The sequence below is a fragment of the Cherax quadricarinatus genome, chromosome 45 (assembly GCF_038502225.1).
Source record: "Cherax quadricarinatus isolate ZL_2023a chromosome 45, ASM3850222v1, whole genome shotgun sequence".
NCBI classification, from domain to species: domain Eukaryota; kingdom Metazoa; phylum Arthropoda; class Malacostraca; order Decapoda; family Parastacidae; genus Cherax; species Cherax quadricarinatus.
The window spans coordinates 21,457,129-21,472,587 of NC_091336.1; the positions used below are offsets into that span (position 1 = coordinate 21,457,129).

The 15,459-nt window shown below is 44.4% G+C and overlaps 1 protein-coding gene across 1 annotated transcript in view; it reads left to right on the forward strand.

Moving 5' to 3' along the window:
* Positions 1-15,459, forward strand: part of LOC128694942 (dual oxidase 2-like) — a 142,454-nt gene that overhangs the window by 74,291 nt on the left and 52,704 nt on the right. Inside the window, exons 11-16 of the mRNA XM_070094358.1 lie at positions 181-283; positions 1,563-1,744; positions 4,832-4,938; positions 6,561-6,629; positions 12,522-12,652; positions 12,960-13,163. Of these exons, the coding sequence (XP_069950459.1) occupies positions 181-283; positions 1,563-1,744; positions 4,832-4,938; positions 6,561-6,629; positions 12,522-12,652; positions 12,960-13,163 (796 nt within the window). The remainder of the gene's footprint in view (positions 1-180; positions 284-1,562; positions 1,745-4,831; positions 4,939-6,560; positions 6,630-12,521; positions 12,653-12,959; positions 13,164-15,459) is intronic.

A 15,459-nucleotide genomic window follows, 5' to 3' on the forward strand; every position in this document is an offset into this window, starting at 1 on the left:
CTAGGGATAAAATATGAAAAGAACTGACCTCTATGGGGCTAACACTTTTAGTTAATATAATAGTAATATTATAATAATCATAGCGAGTAAGATAACTAAGAATTCCAAGCCTAACTCCTGCAGAATCCTTAAATTAAAAATAAGCTAAATGATATTTATCATTTACGTATTCTCTTTCAGGAACTGTTTACTCGTGACCCTGAGAACTTTGAGAGGTTTCTGATGGGTCTCAGTAGTCAGAGTACCGAGTCGGAGGACAACGTGATCGTTGATGACTTGCGAGGTATGTTGGGGTGGTGCTTAGTGATACTCGAGGTTTGTAGTGATGTTTAGTGGTACCTGTGGAGGTGTGTTTAGTATACCGGAGGAGGTATGATGTGGTGTTTAGTGGTACCTGAGGAGGTATTATGCGGTGTTTAGTGCTGCCTGTGGAGGAATGATGTGGTGTTTAGTGGTATCTGTGGAGGTATAATGTGGTGTTCAGTAGTACTTGTGGAGGTATGATGTGGTGTTTAGTGGTACCTGTGGAGGTATGATGTAGTGTTTAGTGGTACCTGTGGAGGTATGATGTGGTGTTTAGTGGTACCTGTGGAGGTATGATGTGTTTAATGGTATATGTGGAGGTATGTGGTAGTGCTTAATGGTACATGTGGAGGTATGATGTGGTGTTTAGTGGCCTGGTCTGAGACCGGGCCGCGGGGGCGTTGACCCCCGAAACCCTCTCCAGGTAAACTCCAGGTAAACCTGTGGTGGTGCTTAGTAGTACCTTAGGAGGTATGTAGTGGTGCTTAGTGGTACCTGAAGTCATGTAGTGGTGCTTAGTGGTACCTGAAGTCATGTAGTGGTGCTTAGTGGCGTCTAAAGTTGTATTTCAGGTGCTTAGTGGTACCTGTGGATGTAAGTGGTAGTGCTGAATGGTACCTGTGGATGTAAGTGGTAGTGTTTAATGGTACCTGTGGATGTAAGTGGTAGTGCTTAGGGGTGCCTGTGGTGGTATGTAGTGGTGCTTAGTGGTACCTGAGGAGTTATGTAGTGGTGCTTAGTGATACCTGTGGATGTAAGTGGTAGTGCTTAATGGTACCTGTGGATGTAGGTTGTAGTGCTTAATGGTACCTGTAGATGTAAGTGGTAGTGCTTAATGGTACCTGTGGATGTAAGTGGTAGTGCTCAGTGGTACCTGTGGATGTAAGTGGTAGTGCTTAATGGTACCTGTAGATGTAAGTGGTAGTGCTTAATGGTACCTGTAGATGTAAGTGGTAGTGCTTAATGGTACCTGTGGGTGTAAGTGGTAGTGCTTAGTAGTACCTGTGGATGTAAGCGATAGTGCTTAGTGGCACTGTGGATGTAAGTAGTAGTGCTTAGTGGCACCTGTGGATGTATGTACCTATGGAGGTACATTATGGTTCTTAGTTAAGCCTAAAGCACTTTGATCTTTTCCACTGATAAATCTAGGAGTATATCTGAGGTGGGTCTTTAGTTCTATACACTTACATACTTCTCTAGTAGTGTACCCGAGGCTGACGGTATATCCAGAGGATCAAAATCTTTCATGGTGTCCCTAGGTAATGTGTTTGGACCACTTGAGTTCTCCCGACGTGACCTGATGGCTGTAAACATTCAGAGAGCTCGTGATCATGGACTCCCTGATTACAACACTGCCAGGAAGTATTTTGGACTTGAAACCCTAAACACACTGGAGGAGGAAGAGTTCAGGAGGAAAACTAATACCGAAGTTCCCGACGAAGTAAGTTTTTTTTTTATATATATATAATTTATTATACACATGCATTTTCATCACAAGGGTTATTGTAAAAAAATATTGGAAAAAGGATTTAGAAAGAAGCGTTTAACACAAGAGAGGAAAGACCTCCTGCCTAGTAAACAGGATTTTAGTCTTCAAATTCATGATATCAAATCTGTTAAGCTATTATGGCAGAGATATGGCTGTGTCTGCCATGCTGCCGGGCGAAGAATACGTTTTCATCCACTAGCCATCGGGTGTGATGACGCTATGAAGTGTTGGACAAACATGTCACAAAACCGCGGGTTGGTCGCTAATCACACAAGGCATCTGACAGAACAAGAATTAGCGATATATTCCCAGTTTTTTTTTCTTCGGTGCGTGGATCCGTGCACAATTTTCATCATGAAAATGGCAGAGAAGTTTCCAAGTCTAGAGTTGATGACATATGTCTACCTAGTGGAAACGCTACAGAAGGCTACAGAAGCATGGAACTTTAAGTATTTCTGAGGTGTCTGGGTTTACGATGCCATGTAAAGGTCGTCATGATGTGCGTCAGCATTGCTAGGGTAAGCGGCACCATCATATATGTATTTATTATTGTATGCATGCTATTTTAAATATATTAACATTTAAAGATTTATAGACTGCATTTATTTGAAAGAAAGAAATAATTTGCCTATATTGACAATATTACATTTTTTTTAAATATAAACACGTGAATGCTGGGTTTACAAAACATAAATTATTCAACTTTATAAATTTTATATAAATCATCTTACATAAATTGTACAGATTAATTAAGCAACTCTGTAAACCTGAGTGACACACCCACACACTCACTTATGAACCAAGCCGAGTCAAAGAGTCCTCATCAAATTTTTCTCCTATTTGCTGGTTATTTGTGTAGTGTTCCCACTCATACCTAGGTGGCGTTGTGGAAGTATACTCTCAGGTACCGGCACCACTGTTTACAGTTGATGTTCCTGTGGGACTGAAATTTGTGAGAGTCTGCACTGAAAATCCATGTTCATGGAATGAAGCGAATCAGTAGTCAGTCAGGAGGGTTGAACATATCAGGGACCATCAGTTTTAGAAGAAAACAAGAAGGGATACATTTAAAACACACCAGCTGTACTTGCAACTCCCGGATTTTGCAATTTTTGTTTCATAGGGATCTCTGGATCTGTTGGGGTAACACAGAGCCTTGGGGAATGGAAATCAAACAAATTCGACCCAAAGAAAGAAAGAGTGGCTCTAAATCTAGGGATTAAGAGCCCTTGGAGGGAAATCAACCTCCAGAGCCCGACCACTAATCACAGCTAACCAGTTTACCCAACGATCTTTATTAAAACAAGCATGATGATAAAAAGACATTTCTTCCGATTCCTTCTGCTGAATAATTCATAGTAGAGCAAGGTCTCAGGAACGTCAGAATCTTTCAAGACCACTTTTGTCAGGACACGCTAGAGATAAACGTACTATCACAGGCACAAGCATGACAGGCAGTATGATGGACTCCTTGCCCAGTGACGTCAAGTGCAAATGATGGTTCTCTACAGGTCACCTGTTGTCCCTAGGCTGGAAATTTGGTGTTTACTAGTATTCTTCAAGGTAGAAAAACTGTAGAGCTGGAAGACACACAGAACCTTCACTGCCTATATAAACTCAGTCAAGCATCTGGACTACTGGGAAAGCTTGCAGTCCCTTGAATGGTACTCCTTAGAACATAGACGAGAAAAGTACATCATAATTTATACCTGGAAAATCCTGGAGGGACTGGTCCCAAGCCTGTATACTGAAATCACTCCATATGAAAGCTTGGCAGATTTGAAAGAGGGTGCAAAATACCTCCAATAAAAAGCAGGGACACGGTAAGTACACCCAGAGAGAACTTAGTAAGTGTAAAGGGACGTCAATTATTCAACATGTTTCCTTCATTCAGTTCCTGATCAGCTAGGCTGTGGTGCATAAGTTGGACTGCATGCAGGTGGCACCGACGGCCTAGATGATCAGGGAAGCAACGAGGAAGATTCGTCTAGTACCTGGTCGCAGTACCCACCATCCCTTCGAAATTGACTCAAGCTAACCGCAAGTAAACATGAATGACCTAAGGTTCTGGGTAAGTGGCCAAGGATGACTGAGAGGCTCGCCAAGTAGCAATCTCTTGCTTGTGGTACCAAGGAGGTGGCGATTTTCTTGTGTTCTGATGCCTGCGAGTAGCAAGTTCAGCTTACCTGAAAACAGGGTGTCCCAGTTCTTCAGAAAGCATCGCAAGTGTGACCCGCTCCGAGGAAGGTTCAAGAGCACTCGTATAAGATACTGAGATGACAGAGACAAATACAGTTACATGGAATTATTTACTCACTTTGCTTAACTACACCTGTCAGTCAAACATTGGCACACCACTAGTATACGTTTATTCCAGTAAGTATGAGAGATTTTTAACTAAGTGGGTGAAAATGCAACATAATACAGCCAAATTCTTTAGGTAGTTTCAAATTTAGGTTGGATAAATACATGAGTGGGATAGGTTGGATTTGAGTGGGACTTGCACATCAGAGCTTATTTCTTGGGTAGCATTGAAAATTGGGTAGGTCAAATGTTTGTTAGTGGGATGAATTGTAAAGGACCTGCCTAGTATGGGCCAACAGGCCTGCTGCAGTGTTCCTCCTTTCTTATGTTCTTATGTTCAGTGTCTCGTTCATGGTAGTTTTTTTGTCATAACTTCATGAAGCTTTCCAGGAATGAAGCTTCTTTATAAAGCCTGACACTGTTTGGTGTCTCTTTTTCATCACTTTATTCCAGCAGCAAAAGAAAATCTAACAATTGATATTAACACGCAAACTTACACTTTCATATATCAGCCAGTGAAACTAGACAGGATCTGACCTCTTTACCTTCAGTTCCTGAGGTACTGTATGACTTTCTCGATTTCGTCACTTCCATATGAATCTATTACTACTACTGCTGCTACTACTATTAGTACTACTAATAATTATAATTATACGCGGAATTAGTTATTTTTCACATGAAAAATTCATTAGTCTAAAAAAAAGTCTGTTATAACTTCAAAATCTTACCCAACAGGTGATTAGGAACCTCTCTATGGTTTATGACAATGATCCCAATAAGGTTGATATATGGGCCGGAGGTCTACTGGAGACTACTAACAGACCAGGACAGCTATTTTCCAGGTAACGTGTGTGTGTGTGTGTGTGTGTGTGTGTGTGTGTGTGAGAGTGTGTGTGTGTGTGTGTGTGTGTGTGTGTGTGTGTGTGTGTGTGTGTGTGTGTACTCACCTATTTGTACTCACCTATTTGTGGTTGCAGGGGTCGAGTCATAGCTCCTGGCCCCGCCTCTTCGCTGATTGCTACTAGGTCCTCTCTCTCCCTGCCCCATGAGCTTCATCATACCTCGCCTTAAAACTATGTATGGTTCCCGCCTCCACTACGTCACTTTCTAGGCTATTCCACGGTCTGACTACTCTATGATTGAAGAAATACTTCCTAACATCCCTTTGATTCATCTGAGTCTTCAACTTCCAATTGTTACCTCTTGTGTCTGTGTCCCCTCTCTGGAACAGCCCGTCTTTGTCCACCTTGTCTATTCCGCGCAGTATTTTATATGTCGTTATCATGTCTTCCCTGACCCTCCTGGCCTCCAGTGTCGTCAGGCCGATTTCCCTCAACCTTTCTTCGTAGGACAATCCCCGTAGCTCTGGGACTAGCCTTGTTGCAAACCTTTGCACTTTCTCTAATTTCTTGACGTGCTTGACTAGGTGTGGATTCCAAACTGGTGCTGCATACTCCAGTATGGGCCTGACGTAAATGGTATACAGAGTCTTGAACGACTCCTTACTGAGGTATCGGAACGCTATCCGTAGGTTTGCCAGGCGCCCGTATGATGCAGCAGTTATCTGATTGATGTGCGCCTCAGGAGATATGCTCGGTGTTATACTCACCCCCAGATCTTTTTCCTTGAGTGAGGTTTGCAGTCTTTGGCCATCTAAACTATATTGTGTCTGCAGTCTTCTTTGCCCTTCCCCAATCTTCATGACTTTGCATTTGACAGTGTTAAACTCAAGGAGCCAGTTGCTGGACCAGGCTTGTAGCCTGTCCAGGTCTCTTTGTAGTCCTGCCTGATCCTCATCCGATTTGATTCTTCTCATTAACTTCACATCATCTGCAAACAAGGACACTTCTGAGTCTATCCCTTCCGTTATGTTGTTCACATATACCAAGAACAGCACAGGTCCTAGGACTGACCCCTGTGGAACCCCGCTTGTCACAAGCGCCCACTCTGACACCTCGTCACGTACCATGACTCGTTGTTGCCTCCCTGTCAGGTATTCTCTGATCCATTGCAGTGCCTTTCCTGTTATGTGTGCCTGATCCTCTAGCTTTTGCAGTAACCTCTTGTGAGGAACTGTGTCGAAGGCCTTCTTGCAGTCCAAAAAAAATGCAGTCGATCCATCCCTCTCTCTCTTGTCTTACTTCTGTCACCTTGTCATAAAACTCTAGTAGGTTTGTGACACAGGATTTTCCTTCCCTGAAACCGTGCTGGTTGTCAATTATACACTTGTTTCTTTCCAGGTGCTCCACCACTCTCCTCCTGATGATCTTCTCCATGACCTTGCATACTATACACGTTAGTGATACAGGTCTGTAGTTTAGTGCCTCATGTCTGTCTCCCTTTTTAAAAATTGTGTGTGTGAGAGAGAGAGAGAGAGAGAGAGAGAGAGAATATAAGAGAATATGATTGACAGGAGGTGTATTCTCAAGTGACGTTTCTGTTAAGTCATTTCTTGTGTCCATAGAGTCATCGTGGACCAGTTTCAGCGTATACGGGATGGAGATCGCTTCTGGTTTGAGAACTCCGGAAACAAGTTAGTATACCCTGTACTCACATTCTCTCTGATAGAAGTTTTGAACCGTTCATGATCATATACTTTTTTGTTTGCATTTGTTTTCTTGGTTTAACTTTCTGCTTGAATAATTTGTTTATATAACTGTTTATTTATATCAGGGAGATTCCCAGACTTGGGTACGCATACCCTCAGGGGTTGGTGAATATATTTTGAAGGGGAACATGAGTGAATTGTAATAATTTGCTGTGTAGTTATAATTAATTTTGTTTGTTTTATATATTTTTATTTAATTTCCATAAAAAAAAGTTATACCCAAATATTGAGACACGCTTGTTCAATCAAAAAAGTATTTCACTGAAGTCTTATAGGAGACACACATACATACACACACACACACACACACACACACACACATACACACACACACACACACACACACACACACACACACACACACACACACACACACACACACTCGTGGAGGAGTCACGCGGTTTGAGCTCGTGTTTTGGTGGTAATTTCTGACTGTGCCATAAGGAATAGATTGTGGGATATAGGCGTGTGCACGCATAAGAGTGCATTTAATCACTTAAGCCCCGAAAAAAGGAAATATAAGTGATCACAGAAAAGAAAACAAAGGAAATATTGGCTGAGTGTTTAGTGAGGGCCGTTGGAAAGGTGAACGGTTGTGTCAGGCCTAAATAGTGTTGCCATAATAACGCAGTTGGGTATTTTGAAGAATAAGTGCGACTCAAGACCAGGGAGATAAGAGATATTTATAGATGTGTCAGTAAATACAGTGAGTGAGTGAAAAATTAGAAGAGCTAGAGACTATAGTGCATACAGGAAGTTAGTGAAAAAATTACCGAGAAGCATCAAACTTCTTCAACTTCTGGGACAGGACAGACCGGCAACGTTACTCCACTGCCAGCCGCAAGTAATATTCACCTAGTTTGAGTTGCATGGGGTCAATAGTACCTGTCTCTAGCTGGAATTGGGGGTCACTCTCCTCGAGCTATCAGAATTAGAATAAGCAGCATTTACTGGCATTTAATATAATTTAGAGGTAGCGGCATATAGGCGAAGCCTAGTGTATTTATTTTTTAACATAATTTTAAACGCATAAGACAGTACAGTGGGAACCAAGAGATCGGGTACATATACAATACATATGTAGTACATACGTGGGAAATAAGGACTGTTTACATAAACATATGCACACACACTAGGTGAGGACAGCTCTGCTGTTAGGCACTTGAATAGCTGTAGCACACACACACACACACACACACACACACACACACACACACACACAGACACACACACATATACAGGATTTTACACCTTCCTGAGAAGTGACCCTATAACCCTTCCTTTCCCCCCATCTCTCTCCCTCTCCTCTCTCTCTCTCTCTCTTTCTCTCTTTCTCTCTCCCCCTTTCTCTAATCCTCTCTCTCTTCCTCGATCTCTTCCTCTCTTCCTCTCACTCTTTCTCTCTTCCTCTCACTCTTTCTCTCTTCCTCTCTCTCTCTCTCCCTCTCTCTTTCTCTCTTCCTCTCTCTCTCTCCCTCTCCCTCTCTCTCTTCCTCTCTTGCTCTCTCTCCCTCTCTTGCTCTCTCTTCTTCTTCTTTTATCTCTCTCTTCCCTTGTCACTCCCCCCTCTCTCTTACCTTTTCCCTCTCTCACTTTCTCCCCTTTTTCCCTTCTTTTCCCCTCCTTCTAGGCTCCCCTTCTCTCTCTCCCTATCTCTCACTCTCTCCCCCTTTTTCTTTTTCTCTTTCTTTCACTAAAAAAAAAAAAATGGTTGGGACTCGCAGGAATCAGGGATCAGATGACAATGGTACTGGTAGGGAGGAATGGATGGAGGAACAGTGGAAAAGGATAGAGCAAGAATGGGAGAGAAAATTAGGAGAGCTTTCTGAAAAAATGGAGAAAGAGCTCTCTGTGAAATGGGAAAAGAGGTTGGAGAAGGAGACGAAGAATTGGGAGGCACAAGTCGAAACTGCAGTAGCCAGGGTAAAGGTCCTAGAATTTGAGGTAAACAGGCTGAAGCAAGTCTCAGGGGCAGTGACCAGAGAAGACACACCATACGAAGATGAGAGGCTGAACAGGAAGGAAGGAGATATGAATTATGCTAAGGTCATATCAGCCTGCAAAGAAGGGCCAGGGAGTGGAAGGGAAGAGCAGATGGGTGCAGATGGAGAGTGAGATAGGTCGAATGCTGAGGCACAACCATGCTACCAAGAGCCACTGGAAAAATCAAGGAAGAAAATGACCACATACAGACAGGAACCAGAGTCACAGAGGGAGAGGCAATGGGAGAAGGAAAGGGCAAAATCAGTGATTATCCATGGGCTTTGGGAGAGAGAGGAAAGAACACACACTGAAAGACGGCAGGAAGAAAGAAAGGAGATTGAGAAAATCATCCCGGAAATAGGGGGAGAAGACATGAATGAGATTGTAAATTTTCAGAGAATAGGGGGGTACTTGAAGGGGAGAAACAGACCGATCAAGCTGATTCTCAGGACAGAAACAGTGCGGAACAGGATCCTCCAAGAGAAACCATGGTTGAAAAGCTCGGAAGAGTACAAGGTGGTGTTCCTAGACAGAGACAGAACACAAACAGAGAGACAGCAGCTGAGGGAGAGGACAAAAAAGCGAAAGGAGCTAGGAAAGGAGACAAGGATGGAACCAGCAGAGGTCAGTCAGAGCAGAACAGAGCAGCAAGTGCAAGCACACACACAACTATCCTCAGAACCCCACAACCTATCACACCATCCCAACACACAATACAATCCATACCCACAGCTTCCACCCAACCCCCAACCATAGAATCCCACAGTCTGCTACCAGGTCTCCCACCCCCACAGGCCCCCCCAAACCACAGTGTTGGAAAGGAAACTGAAGGTATGGTACACAAATGCTGATGGAATAACAAACAAGTGGGAGGAGTGGCACGAAAGAGTCAAAGAGGCATCACCAGACATCATAGCGATCACAGAAACCAAGCTTACAGGTATGATAACAGATGCCATCTTTCCAGCGGGATACCAGATTCTGAGAAAAGACAGAAGGAACAGGGGGGGGAGGGTGGAGGAGTGGCATTGCTGATCAAACACAGATGGAATTTTGATGAGCTGGAGAGAGGAGACAGCGGAGAAGAAAGTGATTACATAGCGGGAACGCTTCACTCTGGTGGTCCCAAGGTGATAATTGCAGTGATGTATAACCCACCACAGAACAGCAGGAGGCCAAGGCAAGAGTATGACGAGAGCAATAGAGCGATGGTTGACACACTGGCTGCAGTGGCGAGAAGAGCTCATGCATGCAGGGCAAAGCTCCTGATCATGGGCGACTTTAACCACAAGGAGATCGAATGGGAGAACTTGGAGCCACATGGGGGCCAAGATACATGGAGGGCTAAGATGATGGAGGTGGTACTGGAAAACTTCATGTACCAACACATAAGGGACACTACAAGAGAGAGAGGAGAGGATGAACCAGCAAGACTGGACTTAGTATTCACCTTGAGTAGTGCAGATATTGAGGACATCACATATGAAAGACCCCTTGGGGCCAGCGATCATGTGGTTTTGAGCTTCGAATACACAGTAGAGCTACAAGTGGAGGGGGAAGCAGGAAGGCCAGGACAAATGAAACCAAACTACAGGAAAGGGGACTACACAGGAATGAGGAACTTCCTGAATGAGGTTCAGTGGGACAAAGAACTGGCAGGGAAGCCAGTTAATGAGATGATGGAATATGTAGCAACAATGTGCAAGGAGGCTGAGGAGAGGTTTGTACCCAAGGGTAACAGGAATAATGGAAAAGCCAGGATGAGCCCATGGTTCACCCAAAGATGCAAGGAGGCAAAAACCAAGTGTGCTAGGGAATGGAAGAAATATAGAAGGCAAAGGACCCAGGAGAATAAGGAGAGCAGTCGTAGAGCCAGAAACGAATATGCACAGATAAGAAGGGAGGCCCAACGTCAATATGAAAACGAAATAGCAGCAAAAGCCAAATCTGACCCGAAGCTGTTATACAGCCACATCAGGAAGAAAACAACCGTCAAGGACCAGGTAATCAGGCTAAGGAAGGAAGGAGGAGAGACAACAAGAAATGACCATGAAGTATGTGAGGAACTCAACAAGAGATTCAAAGAAGTGTTCACAGAGGAGACAGAAGGGGCTTCAGAAAGACGGAGAGGTGGGGTACACCACCATGTGCTGGACACAGTACACATAACCGAGGAAGAAGTGAAGAGGCTTCTGAGTGAGCTAGATACCTCAAAGGCAATGGGGCCAGATAACATCTCTCCATGGGTCCTGAGAGAGGGAGCAGAGGCGCTATGTGTACCCTAACAACAATATTCAATACATCTATCGAAACAGGGAGATTGCCTGAGGCATGGAAGACAGCAAATGTGGTCCCAATCTTTAAAAAAGGAGACAGACATGAAGCACTAAACTACAGACCAGTGTCACTGACATGTATAGTATGCAAAATCATGGAAAAGATTGTCAGGAGAAGAATGGTGGAACATCTAGAAAGGAATGATCTCATCACCAGCAGCCAACATGGTTTCAGAGACGGGAAATCCTGTGTCACAAACCTACTGGAGTTCTATGACATGGTGACATCAGTAAGACAAGAGAGAGAGGGGTGGGTGGACTGCATTTTCTTGGACTGCAAGAAGGCGTTTGACACAGTACCACACAAGAGATTAGTGCAAAAACTGGAGGACCAAGCAGGGATAACAGGGAAGGCACTGCAATGGATCAGGGAATATTTGTCAGGAAGACAGCAGCGAGTAATGGTACGTGGCGAGGTGTCAGAGTGGGCACCTGTGACCAGCGGGGTCCCACAGGGGTCAGTCCTAGGACCAGTGCTGTTTCTGGTATTTGTGAACGACATGACGGAAGGATTAAACTCCGAGGTGTCCCTGTTTGCAGATGACGTGAAGTTGATGAAGAGTTCATTCGATCGAAGACCAGGCAGAAATACAAAGGGATCTGGACAGGCTGCAGACCTGGTCCAGCAACTGGCTCCTGGAGTTCAATCCCACCAAGTGCAAAGTCATGAGGATTGGGGAAGGGCAAAGAAGACCGCAGACGGAGTTCAGTCTAGGGGGCCAGAGACTACAAACATCACTCAAGGAAAAAGATCTTGAGGTGAGTATAACACCAGGCACATCTCCTGAAGCGCACATCAACCAAATGACTGCCGCAGCATATGGGCGCCTGGCAAACCTCAGAACAGCATTCCGACATCTTAATAAGGAATCGTTCAGGACCCTGTACACAGTGTACGTTAGGCCCATATTGGAGTATGCGGCACCAGTTTGGAACCCACACCTAGCCAAGTATGTAAAGAAACTAGAGAAAGTGCAAAGGTTTGCAACAAGACTAGTCCCAGAGTTAAGAGGTATGTCCTATGAGGAGAGGTTAAGGGAAATCAACCTGACGACACTGGAGGACAGGAGAGATAGGGGGGACATGATAACGACTTACAAAATACTGAGAGGAATTGACAAGGTGGACAAAGACAGGATGTTTCAGAGACTGGACACAGCAACACGGGGACACAGTTGGAAGCTGAAGACACAGATGAATCAAAGGGATGTTAGGAAGTATTTCTTCAGCCACAGAGTAGTCAGGAAGTGGAATAGTTTGGGAAGCGATGTAGTGGAGGCAGGATCCATACATAGCTTTAAGCAGAGGTACGATAAAGCTCACGGCTCAGGGAGAGTGACCTAGTAGCGACCAGTGAAGAGGCGGGGCCAGGAGCTTGGACTCGACCCCTGCAACCTCAACTAGGTGAGTACAACTAGGTGAGTACATACACATACACACACGAACTTTCCTCAGTACACAGAAATATCGTTATACTAAACTACTAAACTACCCACAGTTTGTTTACGAAGGCGGAGAGAGATCGGATTCGGCAGTTGAGAGTGATTGACGTGTTGGCATCAGTGACAAATCTGGTGCCAGGTGTTGATATACAAGTGGATCCCTTCACTGCAGTTCATGACGAAAACAGTGAGTGTAACCCAGTCACATACTATACCTGTAATATTATAAGAATCACTGGGATACTTCATACTAATAGGGAGGGGAGTGTCTTACCTGTAGATGGTTAGGTCCATCACCCCATAGCATGATCTCAGACCAGGCCTCCTTGATCATTTAGGCTATTTGTACTAGGAGCAAGAAGTATGATGTTCAATAACTTCTCTATGAAATGTTTATATTTTCCCTTTTATTATTTTATCTTTCTGTTTTAGCATTATCATTATTTTTGTTTTATTATTGTTAAAACATAATAACGTGTGTTAATGTTCCGCAGCTGTGAGCGACTCTTGTAATGGAGTACTGAGTGCAACTACACCGTGTAGGCTTCCGGGTAACATCTCAAAGACCTGTCGATATCTGCCTCAAGTATCCGACATGAACACTGAACATTGTACACAAGCCGGAACCTACGACTACTTCAGCGGTTCTGAAGCCTCTTACGTTCTCACCTTCACTCTGGTGCTGGCTGCATGCGTGGGTAAGTACCTGCGTCCTGACCTTCACTCTGGTGCTGGCTGCATGCGTGGGTAAGTACCTGCGTCCTGACCTTCACTCTGATGCTGGCTGCATGCGTGGGTAAGTACCTGCTTCCTAACCTTCACTCTGGTGCTGGCTGCATGCGTGGGTATGTACCTGCGTCCTGACCTTCACTCTGATGCTGGCTGCATGCGTGGGTAAGTACCTGCTTCCTAACCTTCACTCTGGTGCTGGCTGCATGCGTGGGTAAGTACCTGCTTCCTCACCTTCACTCTGGTGCTGGCTGCATGCGTGAGGAAGTATCTGCGTCCACACCTTCACTCTGGTGCTGGCTGCATGCGTGGGTAATTACCTGCTTCCTCACCTTCACTCTGGTGCTGGCTGCATGCGTGGGTAATTACCTGCTTCCTCATCTTCACTCTGGTGCTGGCTGCATGCGTGGGTAAGTACCTGCGTCCTCACCTTCACTCTGGTGCTGGCTGCATGCGTGGGTAAGTACCTGCGTTCTCATCTTCACTCTGGTGCTAGCTGTATGCGTGGGTAAGTACCTGCTTCCTCAACTTCACTCTGGTGCTGGCTGTATGCGTGGGTAAGTACCTGCGTCCTCACCTTCACTCTGGTGCTGGCTGTATGCGTGGGTAAGTACCTGCGTCTTCACCTTCACTCTGGTGCTGGCTGCATGCGTGGGTAAGTACCTGCGTCCTCATCTTCACTCTGGTGCTGGCTGCATGCGTGGGTAAGTGCCTGCGTCCTCATCTTCACTCTGGTGCTGGCTGCATGCGTGGGTAAGTACTGCGTCCTCATCTTCACTCTGGTGCTGGCTGCATGCGTGGGTAATTGCCTGCGTCCTCATCTTCACTCTGGTGCTGGCTGCATGCGTGGGTAAGTACCTGCGTCCTCATCTTCACTCTGGTGCTGGCTGCATGCGCGGGTAAGTACATGCGTCCTCATCTTCATTCTGGTGCTGGCTACATGCGTGGGTAAGTACCTGCGTTTTCATCTTCACTCTGGTGCTGGCTGCATGCGTGGGTAAGTACCTGCGTCCTCATCTTCTCTCTGGTGCTGGCTGCATGCGTGGGTAAGTACCTGCGTCCTCATCTTCACTCTGGTGCTGGCTGCATGCGTGGGTAAGTACCTGCGTCCTCATCTTCACTCTGGTGCTGGCTGCATGCGTGGGTAAGTACCTGCGTCCTCACCTTCACTCTGGTGCTGGCTGCATGCGTGGGTAAGTACCTGCGTTCTCATCTTCACTCTGGTGCTAGCTGTATGCGTGGGTAAGTACCTGCTTCCTCATCTTCACTCTGGTGCTGGCTGTATGCGTGGGTAAGTACCTGCGTCCTCACCTTCACTCTGGTGCTGGCTGCATGCGTGGGTAAGTGCCTGCGTCCTCACCTTCACTCTGGTGCCAGAGACCAGTGTAAGAGAAAGTACGTGTGAAAAAATGTAGCGATTCATGAAGGTGGTGGTAATAGGTGTTGGTAATAGGTGATGGCAGTAGGTGACGGCAGTAGCTGACGGCAGTAGGTGGTGGCAGTTGGTGAAAGTGGTAGAGGTGCTTCTAATTAATTTTACTGATAGTAATATATTTAAGTACTAGACACGTGTGGGTCATTTAGTCCTGTGGGAATTGGAAATAATCAGGTTTGATCCGATAAATGAGGAAGGTAGATTCAATTTCTTAGATCAAGAACTCTTCACCTGCATCAAAGTTCCTAGCCGCAAGGGGAGAAATGGCCATGGGGTGTTTTCTTCACCCCGATATATATATATATATATATATATATATATATATATATATATATATATATATATATATATATATATATATATATAATGTCGTGCCGAATATGTAAAACGGGTCAATTAGCAAGAACTCATTTAAAATTAAGTCATTTCCAAAATTTTCTCTTATACGTTTAAAGATATATTTGTTTCATTAATGTTAATGTAAAATTTTTTAATTTTGCACCAAAAGAAACTTAGAAAACTTACCTAACCTTGTTATAACAAGCGCAATTTATTTTAGCCTAACCCAACTAAATATATTTTATATTTGTTTACAATAATTTAATACTAAACAAACACAATGAAACATTTTTTTCGTTAGGTTCAGAATGATTTTGGCGAAATTATTGCATAAACAAATTTTCGCTTGTCCTATATGGCAAGATGAACTCTGCTATTTAAGCCAAGATTGCAAGTTCTGCCTATTCGGCACGACATTATATATATATATATATATATATATATATATATATATATATATATATATATATATATATATATATATATATATA